Source organism: Salmo salar, chromosome ssa25 (assembly GCF_905237065.1).
Source record: "Salmo salar chromosome ssa25, Ssal_v3.1, whole genome shotgun sequence".
NCBI lineage: Eukaryota > Metazoa > Chordata > Actinopteri > Salmoniformes > Salmonidae > Salmo > Salmo salar.
In genome coordinates, this window is record NC_059466.1 from 18086656 (window position 1) to 18108313 (window position 21658).

Genomic DNA, 21658 nt, shown 5'->3' on the forward strand with positions numbered 1-21658 from the left:
TCAACGAGTGGTTTGGAAGTGACAGTGGCTGTGTTTTCCCAAATCTGGGATTAAGGGTCTCTTTTCCAAGTTTAAAATGATAAACATTCAACATTGGCCTTGCTGACAATGAAGCATGATTTGTGCCGCGCTCAAAACAACTGTTAACTCGGGAACTGCGAAAACTTGACCCCAGTGAGTTCAAGACAACTGGGAAGTCGGGAATAAACAGCTCCGGCTGGGAAAATAAATTTTGAACGGTCATCCAACTCGGAATTGTAAATTTGACCTCCAGTTGTTTTGAAAGCACCATAAATCCAGAGAATGCCAGACTTTGATGACAAAATTTGGCCACAAAGGACTGCCGTGCCACCATCCTGTTCAAGTGAGCACAGCACAACAAGGTAAGTCCAAAAATGTATTGTATGCTGCTGCATAAATTATGTAATATACCAGGGAGATAAGTATACTGTAGCTAAGAAAGTAATACTAGTTGTGTAGTAAGATGTTAGTAGCCCATGTGCCTCACCCTAAAAATGTGGTATATTTACCCCTATTAATTTCACCTACTGTTCTGACTCGGCGGTGCTTATGTAGCCTACAGTATAACCTGAGAAATGTAATCATTGAATATTGCAAGAGCTTTCATTGACTGCTTATATGCCCCCTTTATTTAACCAGGTAGGCTAGTTGAGAACAAGTTCTCATTTACAACTGTGACCTGGCCAAGATACAGCAAAGCAGTGCAACACAAACAACAACACAGTTACAAATGGAATAAACAAACATAAAGTCCATAATACAATAGAAAAAGTCTATATACAGTGTGTGCAAATGAGGTAGGATAAGGGAGGTAAGGCAATAAATAGGCCAGAGTGGCGAAATAATTACAATATAGCAATTAAACACTGGAGTGATAGATGTGCAGAAGATGAGTGTGCAAGTTGATGTATACAGAGAAAAGACTCGGCCCGAGAATTGAACACTGTGGCACCCCCATAGAGACTGCCAGAGGTCCGGACAACAGGCCCACCGATTTGACACACTGAACTCTGAGAAGTAGTTGGTGAACCAGGCGAGGCAGTCATTTGAGAAACCAAGTTTCTGCGGGTGGTACAGAGCTGTTGGCCGGGGTAGGGTTAGCCAGGTGGAAAGCATGGCCAGCCGTGGAAAAATGCTTCTTGAATTTATAGATTATCGTAGATTGGTGATATTGTTTCCTAGCCTCAGTGCAGTGGGCAGCTGGGATGAGGTGCTCTTATTCTCTGTGGACTTTTCAGTGTCCCAAAAAGTTTTGGAATTAGTGCTACAGGATGCAAATTTCTGTTTGAAAAAGCTAGCCTTAGTTTTCCTAACTGGCTGTGTATATTGGGTCCTGACTTCCCTGAAAAGTTGCACATCGCGGGGGCTATTCGATGCTAATGCAGTATGCCACAGGAAGTTTTTGTGCTTGTCAAGGGCAGTCAGGTCTAGAGAAACCAAGGGCTATATCGGTTCTTAGTTTAACATTTTTTGAATGGGGCATGCTTATTTAAGATGGTGAGGAAAGCACTTTTAAAGAGCAACCAGGCATCCTCTACTGATGGGATGAGGTCAATATCCTTCCAGGATACCCGGGCCAGGTCGATTAGAAAGGCCTGCTCACTGAAGTGTTTTAGGGAGCGTTTGACAGTGATGAGGGGTGGTCGTTTGACTGCGGACCCATTATGGACGCAGGCAATGAGGCAGTGATTGCTGAGATCCTGGTTGAAGACAGCAGAGGTATATTTAGAGGGCAAGTTGGTCAGGATGATATCTATGAGGGTGCCCATTGTTATGGATTTAGGGTTGTACCTGGTAGGTTCCTTGATAATTTGTGTGAGATTGAGGGCATCTAGCTTAGATTGTAGGATGGCTGGGGTGTTAAGCATATCCCAGGTCACCTAACAGTACGAACTCTGAAGATAGATGGGGGGCAATCAATTCACATATGGTGTCCAGGGCACAGCTGGGGGCTGAGGGGGGTATATAACAAGTGGCAACGGTGAGAGACTTATTTCTGGAAAGGTGGATTTTTAAAAGTAGAAGCTCGAAATTTTGGGGTACAGACCTGGATAGTATGTCAGAACATCTCTGCAGTAGATTGCAACTCCGCCCCCCTTGGCAGTTCTATCTTTTCGGAAACTGTTGTAGTTGGGGATGTAAATTTCAGAATTTTTGGTGGAATTCCTAAGCCAGATACGGCTAGGACATCAGGGTTGGCGGAGTGTGCTAAAGCAGTGAATAAAACGAACTTAGGGAGGAGGCTTCTGATGTTAACATGCATGAAAGCAAGGCTTTTACGGTTACAGAAGTCAACAAATGAGAGCACCTGGGGAATAGGTGTAGAACTGGGGGCTACAGGGCCTGCGTTAATCTCTACATCACCAGAGGAGGAGTAGGATAAGGGTATGGCTAAAAGCTATAAAAACTGGTCATCTAGTGTGTTGGGAACAGAGAATAAAAGGAGCAGATTTCTGGGTGTGGTAGAATAGATTCAGAGCATAATGTACAGACAAGGGTATGATAGCATGTGAGTACAGTGGAGGTAAACCTAGGCATTGAGTGATGATGAGAGCGATTGTGTCTCTGGAGGCACCATTTAAGCCAGGTGAGGTCTCCGCATGTGTTTGGGGGTGGGACAAAAGAGCTATCTAAGGCATGTTGGACGGGGCTGTGGGCTCTACAGTGAAAAAAACTATAATAACTAACATAAACAGCAGTAGACAAGGCATTAGGGAGAGGTATGTGTAGCCGAGTGATCATAGGGTCCAAAGAGCAGCAATAGGTGAGTCAGGGAGCCGTTCGGTAGTCGCTACTACGCTAGGCGAGCTGGAGATAAGGCGATTCAGAAAGCTATCGGGCCGGGGCTAGTAGATGGTTCTTTGGCGATGTCGCAACGGAAAAGCCTGTTGAAACCACCTCGGACGATTATGTCGGCAGACCAGTGGTGATGGATTGGCGGGTCTCCGAGTCGGCAATAAAGGGTCCAGGCCAATTGGCAAAAGAGGTATTGTAGCCCAAGAATTGGCTGAAGGACCTCTTCGGCTAGCTCGGGGCTAGCTCAAGGCTAACTGGTGCTTGCTTCGGGACAGAGGCGTTAGCTAGCAGTAGCCACTCGATTGCAGCTAGTTATGGTCCAGAGCTTGCGGCAGGAATCCGGTGATGTGGTAGAGAAAAAGCTGTCCGATATGCTGTGGGTTGATATCGCGCTGTGCAGACTGGCAGGTATTGACCGAGCGGAAGCTGGCTGGTGTCCGAGTTAATGGTGAAGACCGCTAGCAGTGGCTAACTGACTACTAGCTAGTAAGCTGGCTAGCTTCTGATGGGGGTTCCGGTTCTAAAGTATAAAAATAGCAGATCCCTACCACATTGGGTGAGGCGGTTTGCAGGAAAGTATACTCAATCCGTAGATGGAAAGTTAGAATAAAATATATACGAACATTTTTTGGAAAATGACTATTTACACGGGACAAGACAAACACACCTCTGACTGCTACGCCATCTTGGAGAGATTGAGGGAAGCGGACACAAACACATAATTGGGCAATACTAAAACACTGCGCCACGGATATGTCAGTAATCAGTTGCTTACCGATGTCCTCGCCGACGTCCTCTATGCGTCTTGTTATGGTCAAGTCCCTTAATTTGCTTTAAAATAGCTTCCTTGTTTGTGAAATCAGCATACAATATTTCGGCTGAGGCCTAAAAACATTCTTTGACAATCTCTGCGTCTGTGAAGGCATTATTTGTATTTATTTGTTTTGTTTTTAATATTTAAAACATACAATATACTTGCAGTGAAGACGCTCAACAACTACATCACATTAGTCATCTAACATTCTCCCATCCAGAGCGACACACAGAAGCAACCAGGGTCAATGCCCTGCCCGAACCAGTGATCCATCAGCCACCGGCCCAAGCTCAGAACTGCCAGGCCACCAGCCCTCCAAGATCCCCCCACAGTTCCCCAAGAGATATCCTTTAACCATCTGAGACCCCTCAAATGGATCAACAACCAAGTAAATGAACAAAAGACAAAAAAGAGAAAGACAAAAGAAAACAGAATACAACAATGCAACAAACAAAAGACATAAAGGGCAACAAAAATCATAACAGCAAGGCCAACTGAATATGTTTGAGTGCATGTATGGCACTATTTAAGTGTGTGTATGTGCACATGTGTGCATTTGAATGAGAGTGTGTGTATATGCATGTGTACAAACACCTGCACAGCATCAGCCTCAGGCAAACTGGCATTAGCTGTAACAACGCTGCCCCTGAGTGTCATTCAAACATACTTTTTGTCATGTTTATTTTGACTTTTTTTGGTGACTTTTCTTTGACCGTCATTCTTTCCCCCGCCCAGCAACTCTTCTCCCACTTGTCTCCAATTCCACATCCCAACCCTCAGCTTCCCTCAGCCCATCCCACCTATCTCTGCTGGCCGCCCATTATCAGCAACCATCACTCCTGTGTTCTAATGGCACGTTGTGTTAGCTAATCCAAGTTTATAATTTTAAAAGGCTAATTCATCATTAGAAAACCCTTTTGTAATTATGTTAGCACAGCTGAAAACTGTTGTACTGATTAAAGAAGCAATAAAACTGGCCTTCTTTAGACTAGTTGAGCATCTGGAGCATCAGCATTTGTGGGTTCAATTACAGACTCAAAATGGCCAGACACAAAGCACTTTCTTCTGAAACTTGTCAGTCTATTCTTGTTCTGAGAAATGAAGGCTATTTCATGAGAGAAATTGCCAAGAAACTGAAGAGCTGTCCTTTGAGTTGCCCTATTTTGTTGTTTCTGAGGTTGCTGTGTGGCGGATATGTTTTGTCAAAGTGGGCATGGTTTTGATTTTGGTGTGACTGGAAATGTCGCTCAAAATTTGCTCATTTAAAACAATTGACTGCCTTCTGGCAAATAAGACCAAGTGAGCTAGTCCCATCATGGAGTACAAAAAAATTAATGTCTGTCCATTTCTCTTGGAACTTTCTGTCTTCTTCTTGAACCGACCGTATCCTTCTCTTAGCCACCGGAGGCATGTTAGCTACGTTAACTAGCTCATTTCCCTGCCGCTATCTTCCTGATTTTCCTGGTTCTCTGGTTGGTCATTCATAGCTCTTCCCCCTCATTTTCATTTTTTTTTACCCCTTTTTTCCCCAATTTCGTGGTATCCAATTGGTAGTTACAGTCTTGTCTCATCGCTGCAACTCCCATACGGACTCGGGAGAGGCTATGTTCGAGAGCCGTGCGTCCTCCGAAACATCAAGCCACACTGCTTCTTGACACAATGCCCACTTAACCCGGAAACCAGCCGCACCAATGTGTCAGAGGAAACACCATACACCTGGCGACCGTGTCAGCGTCCACTGCACCCGGCCCGCCACAGGAGTCGCTAGTGCACGATGGGACAAGGACATCCCTGCCAGCCAAACCATCCCCTAACCCGGACGATGCTGGGTCAATTGTGCTCCGCCCCATGAGTCTCCCGGTCGTGGCCGGCTGTGACAGAGCCTGGACTCAAACCCAGAATCTCTAGTGGCACAGCTAGCACCGCGATTCAGTGCCTTAGACTACTGCGACACTCGGGAGGCCCTATACTGCCATCTATCTGCGTCCAGGGAACAGTAGATATATTCAATGAAGTGATTCAGGCCTGCATTAAACACATTGAATTTAAATTGTATCATTGTTATGAATTATGAATGGAAAATAAGAAAATCACAGCGAGCCTGCGGGCTACGCAGTGCAATGAGTACCACTGCCCTAGTTGCTTAATAGTGAAGGCTTCAGAGGGGTCTTTAAAGAGGTCCAGCAGCAGGGGCCTTGATTCATCAGGGCATTTAATGTCAATCTTGAGATGTATTCCAACAGGTTATTCAGAAAAAATATAATTGTTACTGTGAGGGGCAAAGTCTTCTGTTGTGCAAAAAGTCAATGAAACAGCTTCTTTCAAATTCTGTGATTGTAATGTGCTTGGTGTAAAGTGGTTTGTATGTATGTGGGTCGTTACCTGGGTTTCTCACAGGGTTGCTGAGCTGGAGGAGGTTTCTGGAGCTCCTGCATCGTCTCGAAGTTCACCCAACGCTAGGGGGGAGGGAAAGAATGAGGAATGTGGAGGTTTCGTATATTGATACCGTGAAATTATAAAAAGACAACTATTAATTGACTGCATTGGTATCATCTCCTACAGGGTTTGTTTTACTCACTCTGAGGTCTGATGCAATTCTACCTGATATTCCTGCCTTCAGTTTTTTACTTTCCTAGGCCTCTTCTCACTTGTGATTGCACAAGGTCCTCAGTTGTTGGTGGAGGACTAGGGAATAGGAGTCCAAGTCTTCTAGGGTCTTCGTGTTCTTCTCCTTGGCATCCCACCACCAGATTCCAACCACTTCCTCAAAATCTTGTATTGGGGATCTGGAATGTGTCCATATGTCTTACTAGTCTTTAGTGAGTAGACACTCCAATATTTAGCATTTTTTATACAGTCTTCTATATCTATAAACCAACATAATTTGACAGTATACATTGTGTTATAAAATATTTAAAAAATTTACTTTCAAGGACAATTAGTAAGGTCACAGATCTTGCAATCTGAGCACAACAGAACAAATAAGGTTGTGCATCACCTCCCTCAATGGTTTAGAGCAGTGGTTCCCAAACTTTTTATAGTCCCATAACCCTTCAAACATTCAACCTTTAGCTTCATACAGCACCAGGGTCAGCGCAATCTCAAATGTTGGTTTTTGCCATCATTGTAAGCCTGCCACATACACACTATACGATACATTTATTAAACATAAGAATGAGTGTGAGTTTGTCACAACCCAGCTCGTTGGAAGTGACAAAGAGCTCTTATAGGACCAGGGCACAAATAATAACATAATAATCATCAATAATTCTGGTTTTTATTTAACCATCTTACATATAAAACCTAATTTGTTCATCAAAAATTGTGAATAACTCACCACAGGTTAATGAGAAGGGTGTGCTTGAAAGGATGCACATAACTCTGCAATGTTGGGTTGTATTGGAGAGAGTCTCAGTCTTAAATCATTTTCCACACACAGTCTGTAGCTGTATTTAGTTTTCATGCTAGTGAGGGCCGAGAATCCACTCTCACATAGGTACGTGGTTGCAAAGGGAAACAGTGTATTAACAGCGCGATTTGCCAAGGCAGGATACTCTGAGTGCAGGCCAATCCAGAAATCTGGCAGTGGCTTCTGATTAAATTACATTTTCACAGAATCGCTTGTTGAAATTTCAATGAGGCTCTCTTGTTCAGATATCGGTAAGTGGACTGGAGGCAGGGCACAAAAGGGAAAACGAATCCAGTTGTTTGTGTCATCCGTTTCGGGAAAGTACCTGCGTAATTGCACACCCAACTCACTCAGGTGCTTCGCTATGTCACGTTTGACATTGTCCGTAAGCTTGAGTTCATTTGCACACAAAAAAATCATACAATGATGGAAAGACCTGTGTGTTGCCCTTGTTAAGGCAGACAGAGAAGAGCTCCAATTTCTTAATCATAGCCTCAATTTTGTCCCGCACATTGAATATAGTTGCGGAGTGTCCATGTAATCCTAGATTCAGATCATTCAGGGAAGAAAAAACTTCACCCAGATAGGCCAGTCGTGTGAGAAACGTCATCATGCAAGCGTCATCATGCAAGCGGTCAGACAAGTGAAAATGATGGTCAGTAAAGAAAACTTTAAGCTCGTCTTTCAATTAAAAAAATGTAAATAAAAAAAACATGTCAATACTTTGCCCCTTGATAACCAGCGCACTTCTGTATGTTGTAAAAGCGTTACAAGGTCGCTGCCCATATCATTGCATGGTGCAGAAAATACACAAGAGTTCAGGGGCCTTTCTTTAACAAAGTTAACCATTTTCACTGTAGTATCCAAAACATCTTTCAAGCTGTCAGTCATTCCCTTGGCAGCAAGAGCCTCTCGGTGGATTCTGCAGTGTACCCAAGTAGCGTCTTGGAGAAACTGCTTGTACGCCCGTTACCACTCCACTATGTCTCCCTGTCATGGCTGTTGCGCCATTAGTACAGATACCAACACATCTTGACCACCAAAGTCCATGTGAAGTCACAAAGCTGTCCAGTACTTAAACAATATTCTCTCCTGTTGTCCTGTTTTCCAGTGGTTTGCAGAAGAGGATGTCTTCCTTAATTGACCCCCATAAACATAACGGACATATACAAGGAGCTGTGCCAGGCCCGCAACGTCTGTTGACTCATCAGCTGTAACTCATAGAATTCACTGGCTTGTATGGGAAGCAGTAATTGTTTCAAAACATCTTCTGCCATGTCACTGATACGTTGTGAAACAGTGTTGTTTGATGAAGACATTGTCTGTATAGGTTCTTGGCCTTTTCCACCAGCATTGTCCCAGCCATATTAGCGGCAGCAGGAAGAATTAAGTCCTACACAATAGTATGGGGCTTGACTGTCCTAGCCGTTCGGTAGCTCATCATATAAGATGCTTCTAGCCCCTTCTTATTAATGGTATCTGTTGCTTTTATACATGTCTTACTACTCGAAAGTCGTCTTAATTCTCGCTCAAAAAACTCCTGTGGCTTATTTTTCAAATTGCCATGTTTTGTTTCTAAATGTCTGCTCAAGAGTGAAGGTTTCATCGAGTTGTGAGATAGTACTTTTGCACATATAACACACTGTGGCTGAGGAAAGGCACTACTCCCAATATAAGTGAACCCCAAATCAATGTAGTTCTCATCATATTTGCGCCTCTTTGATGATCCACCGTCCCTGTCTGATGTTCGGTGCTTTCCCGGTTATAGGGGCAGTAGCTCTTCAGCTGCAATAGATTCACAACTGTCAGTGTCCATGCTAGCTGGGATAACAACAAATGTAGAATTACTGATGCTAGCATTGGATGTGCTCGTGGAAGCAGAACAACTTGTGTCGTTGACAGGTGCAGGTGTAGTACTGCTGGTAGTAGCAGTACTACTATTGGAGCTGGTATGTGTCTCTGTGGACGCGGGCCTTACTCTTTTTAACCATTTATCAATTTTCGAGCAAACGGAATGAGCAGCAGCTACGTTTGGCTACATATGGACCGTTAGTGGAATTCCCACGAGAGAGTAACGATTAATGTGATTGGATGTTAATTATTTGACTAGGCTACCTGTATTTGACATTGTGTTGTTATTTCACTGAACACTAGATGGTTTAATTTTATTTTTGGCAGTGAAACGAGGCTACTCAGGTGAGAAATAAACCTCACCCAAATGTATAGTCCCGTTGGAAAATATAAATGTAGTGTTTGAAAGTGTGAAAAAAAATGTGTATCACATTGTAAATACACTTAGAAATTCCTTTTTATATGAAATGACAAAAATGTTCTTGCATCCCACATCCTTGCCTACTTCTCAATCGTATGGTAGAAGAAGGTCCAGGGTCACTCTCCTCAGACCCTCTTCTCCAATAGGTTTTGAAAAGGAGGCAAGGAGAGAAGATGTAAGCGATTCAGGAAATATTAATTTAAAAGACACTGTGTTTGGCCAATGTGTGAGTGCGAACATGTGGGTGGGGCAGACTTGAAAAGTTCTGTTGTTCAAAACTTCCTCCTCTAACCTATCAACTTCAAATAGAGTGGGGACTTACAACTTGGTTCCATCTGCATTCTGCCAGGCTGGTCTGTCCTTGTGGAAGTTGTAATCTAGTGCTGCCAGCAGTGTTCTGGCCTCAGACTGGTGGTGAAAAGGAAAAATGCTGGCTGGCGTACATCAGAAAATGGTTGTGGTAGGACTCAAGATCAGCTGTTGATCTGTAAAAAAAGAAAATAAAAAAGAACAAGGACATGTCATAATGAATCCGTCATGAAATCAACTAAATTGTAGTCCTCCTTTTGCTGTGAATGTCAAACATCACCCTGATGGAGGGTTTACCAATCCTCCCCTCTGTGATGCGTCTGTTTCTCAAACAAGACAATAATGTACATGTTGACTTGGCCCATGTTGACTTGATACAATGCTTCCCACAGTTGTATGAAGTTAGCTGGATGTCCTTTGGGTGCTGGACCATTCTTGATACACAGGGGAAACTGTTGATCGTGAAAAAACAAGCAGCGTTGCAGTTCTTGACAGAAACCAGTATGCCTGTGTAACAGTTGTTAAAGTACTGTGTGAATTTCACCAGGTTCATATATTAAAATGTCATGTTGATTTGTTATTATGCACACCTGCATCCTGGGAGTAGGGGAGTGTGTACTTACGTTTTGCCCTGCGTGCTCGTGCTCAAATCATTTTGGTGCACTATGAGAGGTAGGCACTCTTTTTCTGACGTCTTCAGAAATGTTTGATTCTTTTAAGCACAAAGTCATACACACAGTGTTTTGTTCATGAATAATGTTGTATATTTAGAGGTTACTTATAAGTGGATGGTATTGTTAAGATGTAATTGTACTTTTTAGGATGATATCAACATTTTGAATTCAACATGTGGTTAATAGCTAGCTAAGGTATTAGCAGGCTATTGTATGTGTGAACGATGGCTAGCTCCTCGAATGATCCCAGTCCCTTGTATTGTACATCTGTTGTAGAAAGAGCCGACGATTCGCAGAACATATGTGCTCTGCAAATGTTTTATTTTCTTTTGGATGCAGGTATGTGGTTTTATCTATGTAAAATATATGTTATGTGTTGATGCATAATAAGGAGAGGCTGTACTAATTTTGTTTTCGAAAATCATTTTGATGCACTATGAGAGAAAGAGGCGACTGTCACGACTTCCGCCGAAGTCGGTTCCTCTCCTTGTTCGGGCGGCGTTCGGCGTCACCGGTCTTCTAGCATCGCAGATCCACTTTTCATTTTCCATTTGTTTTGTCTTGTTTTCCCACACACCTGGTTTACATTGCCCTGATTACTTGTCATGTATTTAACCCTCTGTTCCCCCCATGTCTGTGTGTGTAATTGTTGGCACTCTTCCGGCTGGTTTGCGCCAGGTTATATTTTACACCCGTGCCTTTTGACAGCCTGTACTTTGTACTTTGTTATTTTGTACTTAGTGCTACCTCACTTGTTCTGAGGGCATTTGTTTTTGTGACGCGGTTGCGTTCTATTCATATATTGCCTCAGTAAAGTGCCTTGTCCACTCATCTCTGCTCTCCTGCGCCTGACTTCCAATGCACCAGCTACACCCACACCTTGACAGCGACGATTCGCAGAACATATGTGCTCTACAAATGTTTTATTTTCTTTTGGATGCAGATGAAGGATGCAGAGAGTGAATTCTGCTTAATTAAAACTACCTGATCTCCAAAGTCCATGTCTATAGTCTCAATCAACCACACACAACGCAGAGTTACAGTGGTGCAGTACAGCACCGGTTACACCTGGCACCTACTACCATACCCCATTCACAGGCACATACATCTTTTGTTTTGCCCATTCACCCTCTGAATGACACATACACAATCAATGTCTCAATTGTGTCAAGACTTAAAAAATCCTTCTTTAACCTGTCAGAAGTGGATTTAACAAGTCACATCAATAAGGAATCACAGCTTTCACCTGGAATAACTGGAATAATTATGACGTACATGGACATTCTTAATGTTTTGTATACTCAGTGTATTTTCTTAGTCCAAGTAAAGTGACACAGGATGGTCATAATGCTTCTTGACAGTGTCAAAGTGTATTTTCTACAAATTATTTAAAACATGATGGAAAAAAAATATGACTAAAAATGTAATTACTACAACAAAAGATTTAAGAAACAAACTTTCAATTGAAAGGAAACTTCTTGGCAGGGAAAAAACACATTTGAATAAAGGTGGGTGTGACACTCTTAAAAGTAGGTGTCATAACCAGCTAGAAAATACAAGAATTTATGTCACAACAGCTGTAAAGATATGGTAAATATATTGGTCATGACAGTGTTATGACCATATTATGCAGGTTATGACATGTCAGCTCTTATGATATATATATGATATATTTTCATAAGAAACAATGTGTTGGAAATCCCAAATTGTTTGCATAGTCAACTTACACACAGCTCTGACAAACACACAGTTGAAGTCGGAAGTTTACATACACCTTAGCCAAATACATTTAAACTCAATTTTTCACAATTCCTGACATTTAATCCAAGTAAAAATTCCCTGTCTTATGTCAGTTAGGATCACCACTTTATTTTAAGAATGTAAAATGTCAGAATAATAGTAGAGAGAATGATTTATTTCAGCTTTTATGTCTTTCATCACATTCCCAGTGGGTCAGAAGTTTACATACACTCAATTAGTATTTGGTAGCATTGCCTTTAAATTGTTTAACTTGGGTCAAACGTGTCGGGTAGCCTTCCACAAGCTTCCCACAATAAGTTGGGTGAATTTTGGCCCATTCCTCCTGATGAGCTGGTGTACCTGAGTCAGGTTTATAGGCCTCCTTGCGCACACACACTTTTTCAGTTCTGCCGACACATTTTCTATAGGATTGAGGTCAGAGCTTTGTGATGGCCACTCCAATCCCTTGACTTTGTTGTCCTTAAGCCATTTTGCCACAACTTTGGAAGTATGCTTGGGGTCATTGCCCATTTGGAAGACTCATTTGCAAACAAGCTTTAACTTCCTGACTGACATTTCTCCAAAAAGTACGATCTTTGTCCCCATGTGCAGTTGCAAACCGTAGTCTGTTTTTTTATGGAGGTTTTGGAGCAGTGGCTTCTTCCTTGCTGAGTGGCCTTTCAGGTTATGTCGATATAGGACGCGTTTTACTGTGGATATAGATACTTTTGTACCTGTATCCTCCAGCATCTTCACAAGGTCCTTTGCTGTTGTTCTGGGATTGATTTGCACTTTTCGCACTAATGTATGTTAATTTCTAGGAGACAGAAAGTGTCTCCTTCCTGAGCAGTATGACGGCTGCGTGGTCCCATGGTGTTTATACTTGTGTACTATTGTTTGTACAGATGAACGTGGTACCTTCAAGTGTTTGGAAATTGCTCCCAAGGATGAACCAGACTTGTTGAGGTCTACAATTTTTTTCTGAGGTTTTGGCTGATTTCTTTTGATAGCCTATCAGAAGCTTCTAAAGCCATGAAATCAATTTCTGGGATTTTCCAAGCTGTTTAAAGGCAGTCAACTTAGTGTATATGAACTTCTGACTCACTGGAATAAGTGAAATAATCTGTCTGTAAACATTCGCTGGAAAAATGACTTGTGTCATGCACAAAGTAGATGGCCTAACCGACTTGCCAAAACTATAGTTTGTTAACAAGAAATGTGTGGAGTGGTTGAAAAACAAGTTTTAATGACTCCAACCTAAGTGTATGTAAACTTCTGAATTTAACTGTACCCCACCAGACATGCCATCTGGGGTCTTTTCACAGTCCCCAAATCCAAAACAAATTCAAGAAAGCATCAAGTGTTATATAGAGCCTTTATTGCATGGAACTTCCTTCCATCTCATATTGCTCAAATAAACAGCAAACCTGGTTTCCAAAAACAATTAAAGCAACACCTCAGCGCCACAACGCCTCTCCCCTATTTGACCTAGATAGTTTGTGTGTATGTATTGATATGTAGGCTGTTTTTAAATTATGTAGTTCTGTCCTTGAGCTGTTCTTGTCTTTTAATGTTCTGTATTATGTCATGTTTCATGTTTTGTGTGGACCCCGGGAAGAGTAGCTTTTGCAACAGCTAATGGGAATCCTAATAAAATACCAAAAATACCAATATAATATGACATGATTATGACCATGTCATGACGTGTTATGATGCTAGGTGTCAAGTAAAATGTTACCGTTCATTTTAAGACCATACTGTTTGGAACAACTTACTCAGCAAGTACTTCACATTTCCAGAGTGAAGGTGTGGTCAATTTTACGACCAGCACCAACACAGTGAATAGGAAAATGGATTTAAAGAGAACTCCCTCTGCTGGTGACTTGGTGAATGTGAAATCCTAAAGGGGGGCTGTAATTGGATAATGACCTATAACGTAAACAATGGGTAATTTCATTAAAAGTACCAGAGAGCCCACTCTGGAAATGTTACATTACAAACAATATGTCTAAAAATAAGCTAAATCAAAAAGGGTCGTTTTGAGATACTCATATTTTTTATATTGAATAAATGAATGTGAACATTTGTATTTCAGAATCTAGACATACAGTACTCCATATTTGAGGGAACACTATATGGAGTATAATGACACAAGATGTGTCTGTATCATGTACAGTTCACAGATCATAGGGTCTTGCAGGAGGCATGAATAGGTCTAAAAAGGGCCTTAAATGGCCACTCCTCTGTAAATATCCAATGAAGTTCCTATGTGAGAACTACCAGAACAATCTAGAGTGGAATTGCCCTATCTTAACTTATCAGCAGATAGGAAAAATTACTTTAAGGATATCAAAGACTGAGCCAGACACTTTTAAATTGTTCATAATTTTCTACAGTGATGGTTGCAACCACTTTCATATAACAAGCTGGTATGGGATAGAAGCCACACTGTTAAACAGGCATCACTGGAAAACCAAGCTTCAGAAAAGAGAACAGCAGGTTTTTCTGGGAGGGAGGGAGGGCGGCGGGAGAGAGAGAGCGAGAGAGAGAAAGACAAAGAAAAAGAGAGAGAGAGGGAGAACAAACACCATTGTAAATATGATTTATTTATTTTCCCTTTTGTACTTTAACTAGTTGCACATCGTTGCAACACTGTATATAGACATAATATGACATCTGAACTTTTGTGAGTGTAATGTTAACTGTTCATTTTAATTGTTTATTATCTATTTCACTTGCTTTGGCAATGTAAACATATGTTTTCCATGCCAATAAAGACCTTATATTGAAATTGAATTGAGAGAGAGATGGAGAGAGAAAGAGAGAGAGAGGAGGGAGTTTCAAGAGTGATTTGTTAAGTTACATTGCCACCCTCTGGTCTCCACCGTACTTGTAGTCTTCATTTTGAAGATGTACACAATAATGTCAATCTAATCTGAAGTAAAGCAATCCGTTTTTACACTCTGCCGTCGCTAATGTGCTACAATAATAGCACAACAACTGTAGCAGTAAAGTATGTTAGTGAAGGATTGATTATAGGCTAGAAATTAAACATTTTCCGTTGCCATTAAAGAAAACGTTTGTGATTATAGAGCAAATTCTGCAGCTGCGTATGGCTCCATCTCCTAGTCAGTAGGTAGACTGCAGTTTGAGATCATAAATACTCTATAAATCTTTCCATATCCAGTCATATTCTTTAAAAATATGTAATAAAAAACCAAGGGATGCAAAATTAGTGTTAAAAAAGGAGAAATTACTGATCATCTGCAGGATATGTAATGAATTTCACCTTTAACCATCTATTGGTTTAATTTACATCATTCTTTCTCAGTTCCAAGAGGTTTTCCCCTGAGCTCGTATAGCCGTTGCCCTAGTTTGGATAGCCTGTCACGGTACTCAAGCCTCTGGTAGTTGATCTCTGGCACCCCTCTGAAGCCGAACAGTGCGCCCCACCAGGCAGCAGCGATCACAGCCGTGGAGTCGCTGTCCCCGCCGTGGAAGAAGGCATGATTGGCCAGCTCAACCCAGGAGTCGCCTGCCCTCAGGAGGGCATCGTAAGCTATCATGGGAGCATCATGCCCACTGGCGCCACCCATACCATTGAAGCTCACCGCCCTATAGAAACTCTCCCTCTCCTTCACTCCGTAGGACTCTGGGAACTGAGGTTTGCTCTTTCCATCCAGAATGCCTCTCTTTTCTAAATAGGATTTCCACTGAATTCCAAAGTAGGCCCTGGAAAAATGAGATTAGTCAGAAGCAGATGAAACTTACACATCATTCTACTTTGTAAACACAGGCATAGATGTAGGAATTTAATTTGGCATGTATTGTCGCAGCAAAATAATTCCGCAACAACAGGAATTTATCGTTTAGCCAATAATGTTACGTGATCGGTGATTAGGCTATCAGCTGGTAAAATGAGGATATATAAAAAGTGGAATACTGTTAATATAACTGGGTGTTAGTGCAGTTCTCTGTGAATTTACATAAACCATGAAGCTCATCTGCACTTCCTGCAGCGCAAGAACATTGTGTGAAGTGTGACATGCATACAGTCAAACAAAGGAGGCTGTTGGGCAGAGATATAGGAGTACAGGCTTACTATAATGGTTGGAATGGAGTGGTATCAAACATATCAAAGACATGGAAACCATATGATTGACACCGTTCCAGTCCGCCCACCAGCCTCCTCTGCAGCCAACCACAACAAAGGCCTCACCAGTGCTCCATGTTCAGCTCCACACAATTGCCTGAACGCCTGACGTACTCCTTGGCTTTGTCCAGGACCTCCATGAGTCTGTGTCCCCAGGCCTCCACGGGCATGGTGCCCCTCACTGCGTAGGCCGTGAACAGGGCTGCAGCCAGGGCTCCCAGGTAGCCTGTGGGGTGGTGGTGGGTCAGACGTCCACTCTCCACACTTACTGCTATCAGCAGGTGCTCCTGCTCAGGGTCAGGGAAGCGCAGGCCGATACACATGGCCCTCATGGCTGCCCCACACCCTCCGCCCCTCTTGTTGAAGGGAATCTTAATGTCCTTGTCAGTTCTCTGTCTGTGCCTTGCAACGCTGTCGATGCAGGTGATGCCTACAGCGGAGACAGAGAGAGTAAAATTATTGAATAAAGATCAACATGTGGGTTTAAATGTAATCTACGAAATCCCCAAAAGTCATTATTTTTGATGATAGGGCCATAATCACTAACTAGTAATGCTGCATAATCCAATAAATGGTAAAATATCACCTTTCTGGTAAAAATTGTTATAAATTGCTGTCACTTTTGAGGACATACACTCAACTGCACAGTACAAATATGATAAAAAACATGAAAGTATGAAATATTTATATGATGTACAGTTGAAGTCAGAAGTTTACATACACTTAGGTTGGAGTCATTAAAACTCGTTTTTCAACCACTCCACAAATTTCTTGTTAACAAACTATAGTTTTGGCAAGTTGGTTAGGACATCTGCTTTGTGCATGACACAAGTAATTTTTACAACAATTATTTACAGACAGATTATTTCACTTATAATTCACTGTATCACAATTCCAGTGGGTCAGAAGTTCATATACACTACGTTGACTGTGCCTTTAAAACAGCTTAGAAAATTCCAGAAAATGATGTCATGGCTTTAGAAGCTTCTGACAGGCTAATTGACATCATTAGAGTCAATTGGAATTGTAACTGTGGATGTATTTCAAGTCCTACTTTCAAACTCAGTGCCTCTTTGCTTGACATCATTGGAAAATCAAAAGAAATCAGCCAAGACCTCAGAAAAAAATTGTAGACCTCCACAAGTCTGGTTCGTCCTTGGGAGCAATATCCAAATGCCTGAAGGTACCACGTTCATCTGGACAATCAATAGTACGCAAGTATAAACACCATGGGACCACGCAGCCGTCATACCGCTCAGGAAGGAGACGCGTTCTGTCTCCTGGAGATGAACGTACTTTGGTGCGAAAAGTGCAAATTAAACCCAGAACAACAGCAAAAGACCTTGTGAAGATGCTGGAGTAAACAGGCACAAAAGTATCTATATCCACAGTAAAACGAGTCCTATATCGACACAACTTGAAAGGCCACTCAGCAAGGAAGAAGCCACAGCTCTAAAATCGGCATAAAAAAAGCCAGACTACGGTTTGCAACTGCACATGGGGACAAAGATGAACTTGGAGAAATGTCCTCTGGTCTGATGAAACAAAAATAGAACACCATCTTTACCGTGAAGCACGGGGGTGGCAGCATCATGTTGTGAGGGTGCTTGCTGCAGGAAGGACTGGTGCACTTCACAAAATAGATGGCATCATGAGGGAGGAAAATTATGTGGATATATTGAAGCAACATCTCAAGACATCAGTCAGGAAGTTAAAGCTTGGTAGAAATGTGTCTTCCAAATGGACAATGACCCCAAGCATACCTCCTAAGTTGTGGCAAAATGGCTTAAGGACAACAAAGTCATGGTATTGGAGTGGCCATCACAAAGCCCTGACCTCAGTCCTATAGAAAATGTGTGGGCAGAACTGAAAAAGAGTGTGCGTGCAAGGAGGCCTACAAACCTGACTCAGTTACACCAGCTCTGTCAGGAGGAATGGGCCAAAATTCACACAACTTATTATGGGAAGCTTATGGAAGGCTACCCGAAACGTTTGACCCAAGTTAAACAATTTAAAGGCAATGCTACCAAATACTAATTGAGTGTATGTAACTTCTGACCCACTGGGAATGTGATAAAATAAATAAAAGCTGAAATAAATCACTCTACTATTATTCTGACATTTCACATTCTTAATATAAAGTGGTGATCCTACCTGATGTAAAACAGGGTTTTTTACTAGGATTAAATGTCAGGAATTGTGAAAAACTGAGTTTAAATATATTTTGCTAAGGTGTATGTAAACTTCTGACTACAACTGTATTTCCTATTCAACAAAACTGTAAATTATAAAATGACTATAAGATTTCAACTTCATTATAACTGTAAAATACATGTGGTTCAGTTGGTAGAGCATGGTGCTTGCAATTAGTTTCCCACAGGGGAGCAGTATGAAAAACACTATGAAAATATCTGCACTCTACTGTAAGTTGCTCTGGAAAAGAGTGTCTGCAAAATGACAAAAAATGTAAATGCTAAAATATTTGTATGTGCAGGTTTTCTAAAGGTCTCTCTTGATCAAAACATCTTCCCCCATCTGTGAACGTCTCACAGAGCTCTAGATTGGCTTCCAGAACTCGTTAGGAACGCACCTTTCATCTCATACTAATATTGTCTGTCTATGACAATAGGAAAGTGATTCTTTTAGATGAATGGCTATAAATTCTCTGAATGTGCTACCATAATGAAACCACACTCTCCTGCTGTGCTATCATGTAACGATCACAGGCATGTGCTTTAGATGTGAGGTAGGGTTCAGCCAGGAGTTGATGGACAGTCGAAAGAGCGAATTAAATGGTAGAAGGGACATCCCAGCTTAAAGTGGTTTCAGATTTCACATCATACGACACACAGGCTCATAAAAAATACTACTGTGTACGTGGGAACCAGGGCTATTGCTCAATGCAAGCCGTTTCGATCTACGGTGGTCACAGATTGATTTTTAGTGTAAATGTCAGTCAGAACCATGCAAGTCCCCTATATAGGGGACTTTATATCTAAGTTAAGTGTACTATGCCCAAGTGTGCAGAAATATTGCCATTTGCAACTCATGTTAACACAACATGACACACCTCATAAAGGAATATAAACTGTTACATACCTGCTGCTCTTCCACCCATGTCTGTCATGCTTACAATGTACTTCTCCACCAGGGCTCGATACAGCACAGGGAGGGACGCCCCTTCCCCCTCCCCTACCTTGACCAGAGCATCAGCTGTAGCCAGGTGCATGACGGTGTCATCACTAACAGGGAAGTCTATGGCATCCAGCTTCTCTAGACCTCCTCTCTTCTGAACTTCCTCATGTATTAACATGCCATCCGTTTCAAATTCCCAGATACCATGGTTGTAGCCCAGGGCATCTCCTACTCCACTTAGGACCATGCTGGCCTTGTACCTCTGTTCAAGGGGGACCGTGTCTGACATGGCGAGATCTGGTTGGTGTTCAATTACTTCTGTAAGAGATTCCATTGGATCATTGACTAATTGAATGTGACATTGAATGTCAATTAATATAAAATACAGAAAAAAGCTGTTGAGACGAGATATGAGGCTGTCAACCATAATGAGAGTCACTGAACCATCAATGATCAAAGACAAACATCACAGAGATATGAGATGTATTGTGTAGAATTATCGAATGTACACAATACAAATCGAGCTAGTGCAGTAAATTGATACCTTGTGCTGGTGGTTGATCTGATAGACTTATATAGGCAGAACTTGAGTGTCGGTTTCCCTCTGTCTTTCTCTTCCTGTAATTCTGTACTTCCCCTTTTGCAGTCTCCACCCCCTTTCAGCTCCATAAAAGGCAACAATGAGTTTTGAAAAACACTTCCTGGATTAGGGCCAATGGGATTGTGAATGTGAAGTTGCAATTGCCCCATCTTCTGGAAGTAAATGGGAAATTCATAGTTTATTGACTATTGTACACTTTCCTCATGGTCTATTCTAAAACGTTATGCCGTTTAAAACATTTATAGGTTATTATGTTAAAGTTTGACCAAGGATGGCGCCCATGAAGACCACATTTTGAATTGTACATTCAAATTAAACTGACAGCGTGTCCTCACTGTAAAGAACCAAGCTGACATCATCTCTCAGGAGTGTTGTTAAGGTCAATCCGAGAAGGATGAAGAAGAGAGACATTCTACACGTTCATTTTTTCTGGTTCATACAGTCAATGAACTAAGCAGACCAAACCCAGCTGCTATCCTATTGGTATCCATGGGAGAGCCAGCCCTTGCTTAAGCAGACTGAAACTGTGACACATTATTTTCAATTGTTAACAACCTCAGTAAGACATCTTTATTTATCCACCTTCTTTGGGTTAATTCCCCCAGACCACAGGAAAACCCCAAAATGATGTAAAATCTTGGTTCAACCAATGTCATCAACAAACAATTGTTTTGGAGCTTATTGATAATGTTACAACATTAGTTTTAAATCTTATGGTATATATCTTGATATAAAGTGTATACCATTCATATTGTGAACTGAGTGTACAAAACATTAAGGACACCTGCTCTTTCCGTGACATAGACTGACCAGGTGAATCCAGGTGAAAGCTATGATCCCTTATTGATGTCACCTGTTAAATTCACTTCAATCAGTTTAGATGAAGGGGGGAGATAGGTTAAAGAAGTATTTTTAAGCCTTGAGTCAATTGAGAGATGGATTGTGTGTGCCTGCCATTCAGAGGGTGAATGAGCAAGACAAAAGAGCAGGGTGAAACTCAATATTAGGAAGGTGTTCTTAATGTTTTGTGCACTCAGTGTATATCTACATTTTGGTAATGGAAGTATGCTGGTCCCTTGCAAAAACAAATCGAATCAAATCAAAGTGTATTTGTCACATGCGCCGAATACACAGGTGTAGACCTTACAGTGAAATGCTTACTTACAGGCTCTAACCAATAGTGCAAAAAAGGTATTAGGTGAACAATAGGTAGGTAAAGAAATAAAACAACAGTAAAAAGACAGGCTATATACAGTAGCAAGGCTTTAAAAGTAGTGAGGCTACATACAGACACCGGTTAGTCAGGCTGATTGAGGTAGTATGTACATGTAGATATGGTTAAAGTGACTATGCATATATGATGAACAGAGAGTAGCAGTAGTGTAAAAAGAGGGGTTGGCGGGTGCTGGGTGGGACACAATGCAGATAGCCCGGTTAGCCAATGTGCTGGAGCACTGGTTGGTCGACCCAATTGAGGTAATATGTACATGAATGTATAGTTAAAGTGACTATGCATATAAGATAAACAGAGAGTAGCAGCAGCGTAGAAAGAGGGGTCGGGTGGGCACACAATGCAAATAGTCCGGGTAGCCATTTGATTACCTGTTCAGGAGTCTTATGGCTTGGGGGTAAAAACTGTTGAGAAGCCTTTTTGTCCTACACTTGGCACTCCGATACCGCTTGCCGTGCGGTAGGAGAGAACAGTCTATGACTGGGGTGACTGGGGTCTTTGAC

General features: G+C 41.8%; 1 protein-coding gene across 2 annotated transcripts; it reads right to left on the reverse strand.

Moving 5' to 3' along the window:
• Nucleotides 1-13396: 13396 nt before the first annotated feature.
• LOC106586332 (protein ADP-ribosylarginine hydrolase) lies at nucleotides 13397-20002 on the reverse strand. 2 transcript variants are annotated; one of them, XM_014173511.2, is made up of 4 exons: nucleotides 19868-20002; nucleotides 19288-19641; nucleotides 16255-16618; nucleotides 13397-15767 (listed from the first exon to the last, which is right to left on the reverse strand). In XM_014173511.2, the coding sequence occupies exons 2-4, from the start codon at nucleotides 19610-19612 to the stop codon at nucleotides 15353-15355; spliced, it is 1104 nt and encodes a 367-aa protein (XP_014028986.1). In that variant the 5' UTR covers nucleotides 19613-19641; nucleotides 19868-20002; the 3' UTR covers nucleotides 13397-15352. The 2 variants fall into 2 exon arrangements, with proteins under 2 accessions (XP_014028986.1, XP_045563524.1); XM_045707568.1 differs by lacking the exon at nucleotides 19868-20002 and having other exon boundaries at nucleotides 19288-19861.
• Nucleotides 20003-21658: the final 1656 nt, after the last annotated feature.

Excerpts from the sequence above, each read along its gene's own strand:
- LOC106586332 (XM_045707568.1), bottom strand. The coding sequence starts at position 19,750 with ATGGTTGACAGCCTCATATCTCGTCTCAACAGCTTTTTTCTGTATTTT. Across the intron at positions 16,619-19,287 it reads CATGGGTGGAAGAGCAGCAG|GCATCACCTGCATCGACAGC; the intron begins GTATGTAACAGT and ends TCTCCGCTGTAG. Across the intron at positions 15,768-16,254 it reads GAGCTGAACATGGAGCACTG|GGCCTACTTTGGAATTCAGT; the intron begins GTGAGGCCTTTG and ends TCATTTTTCCAG.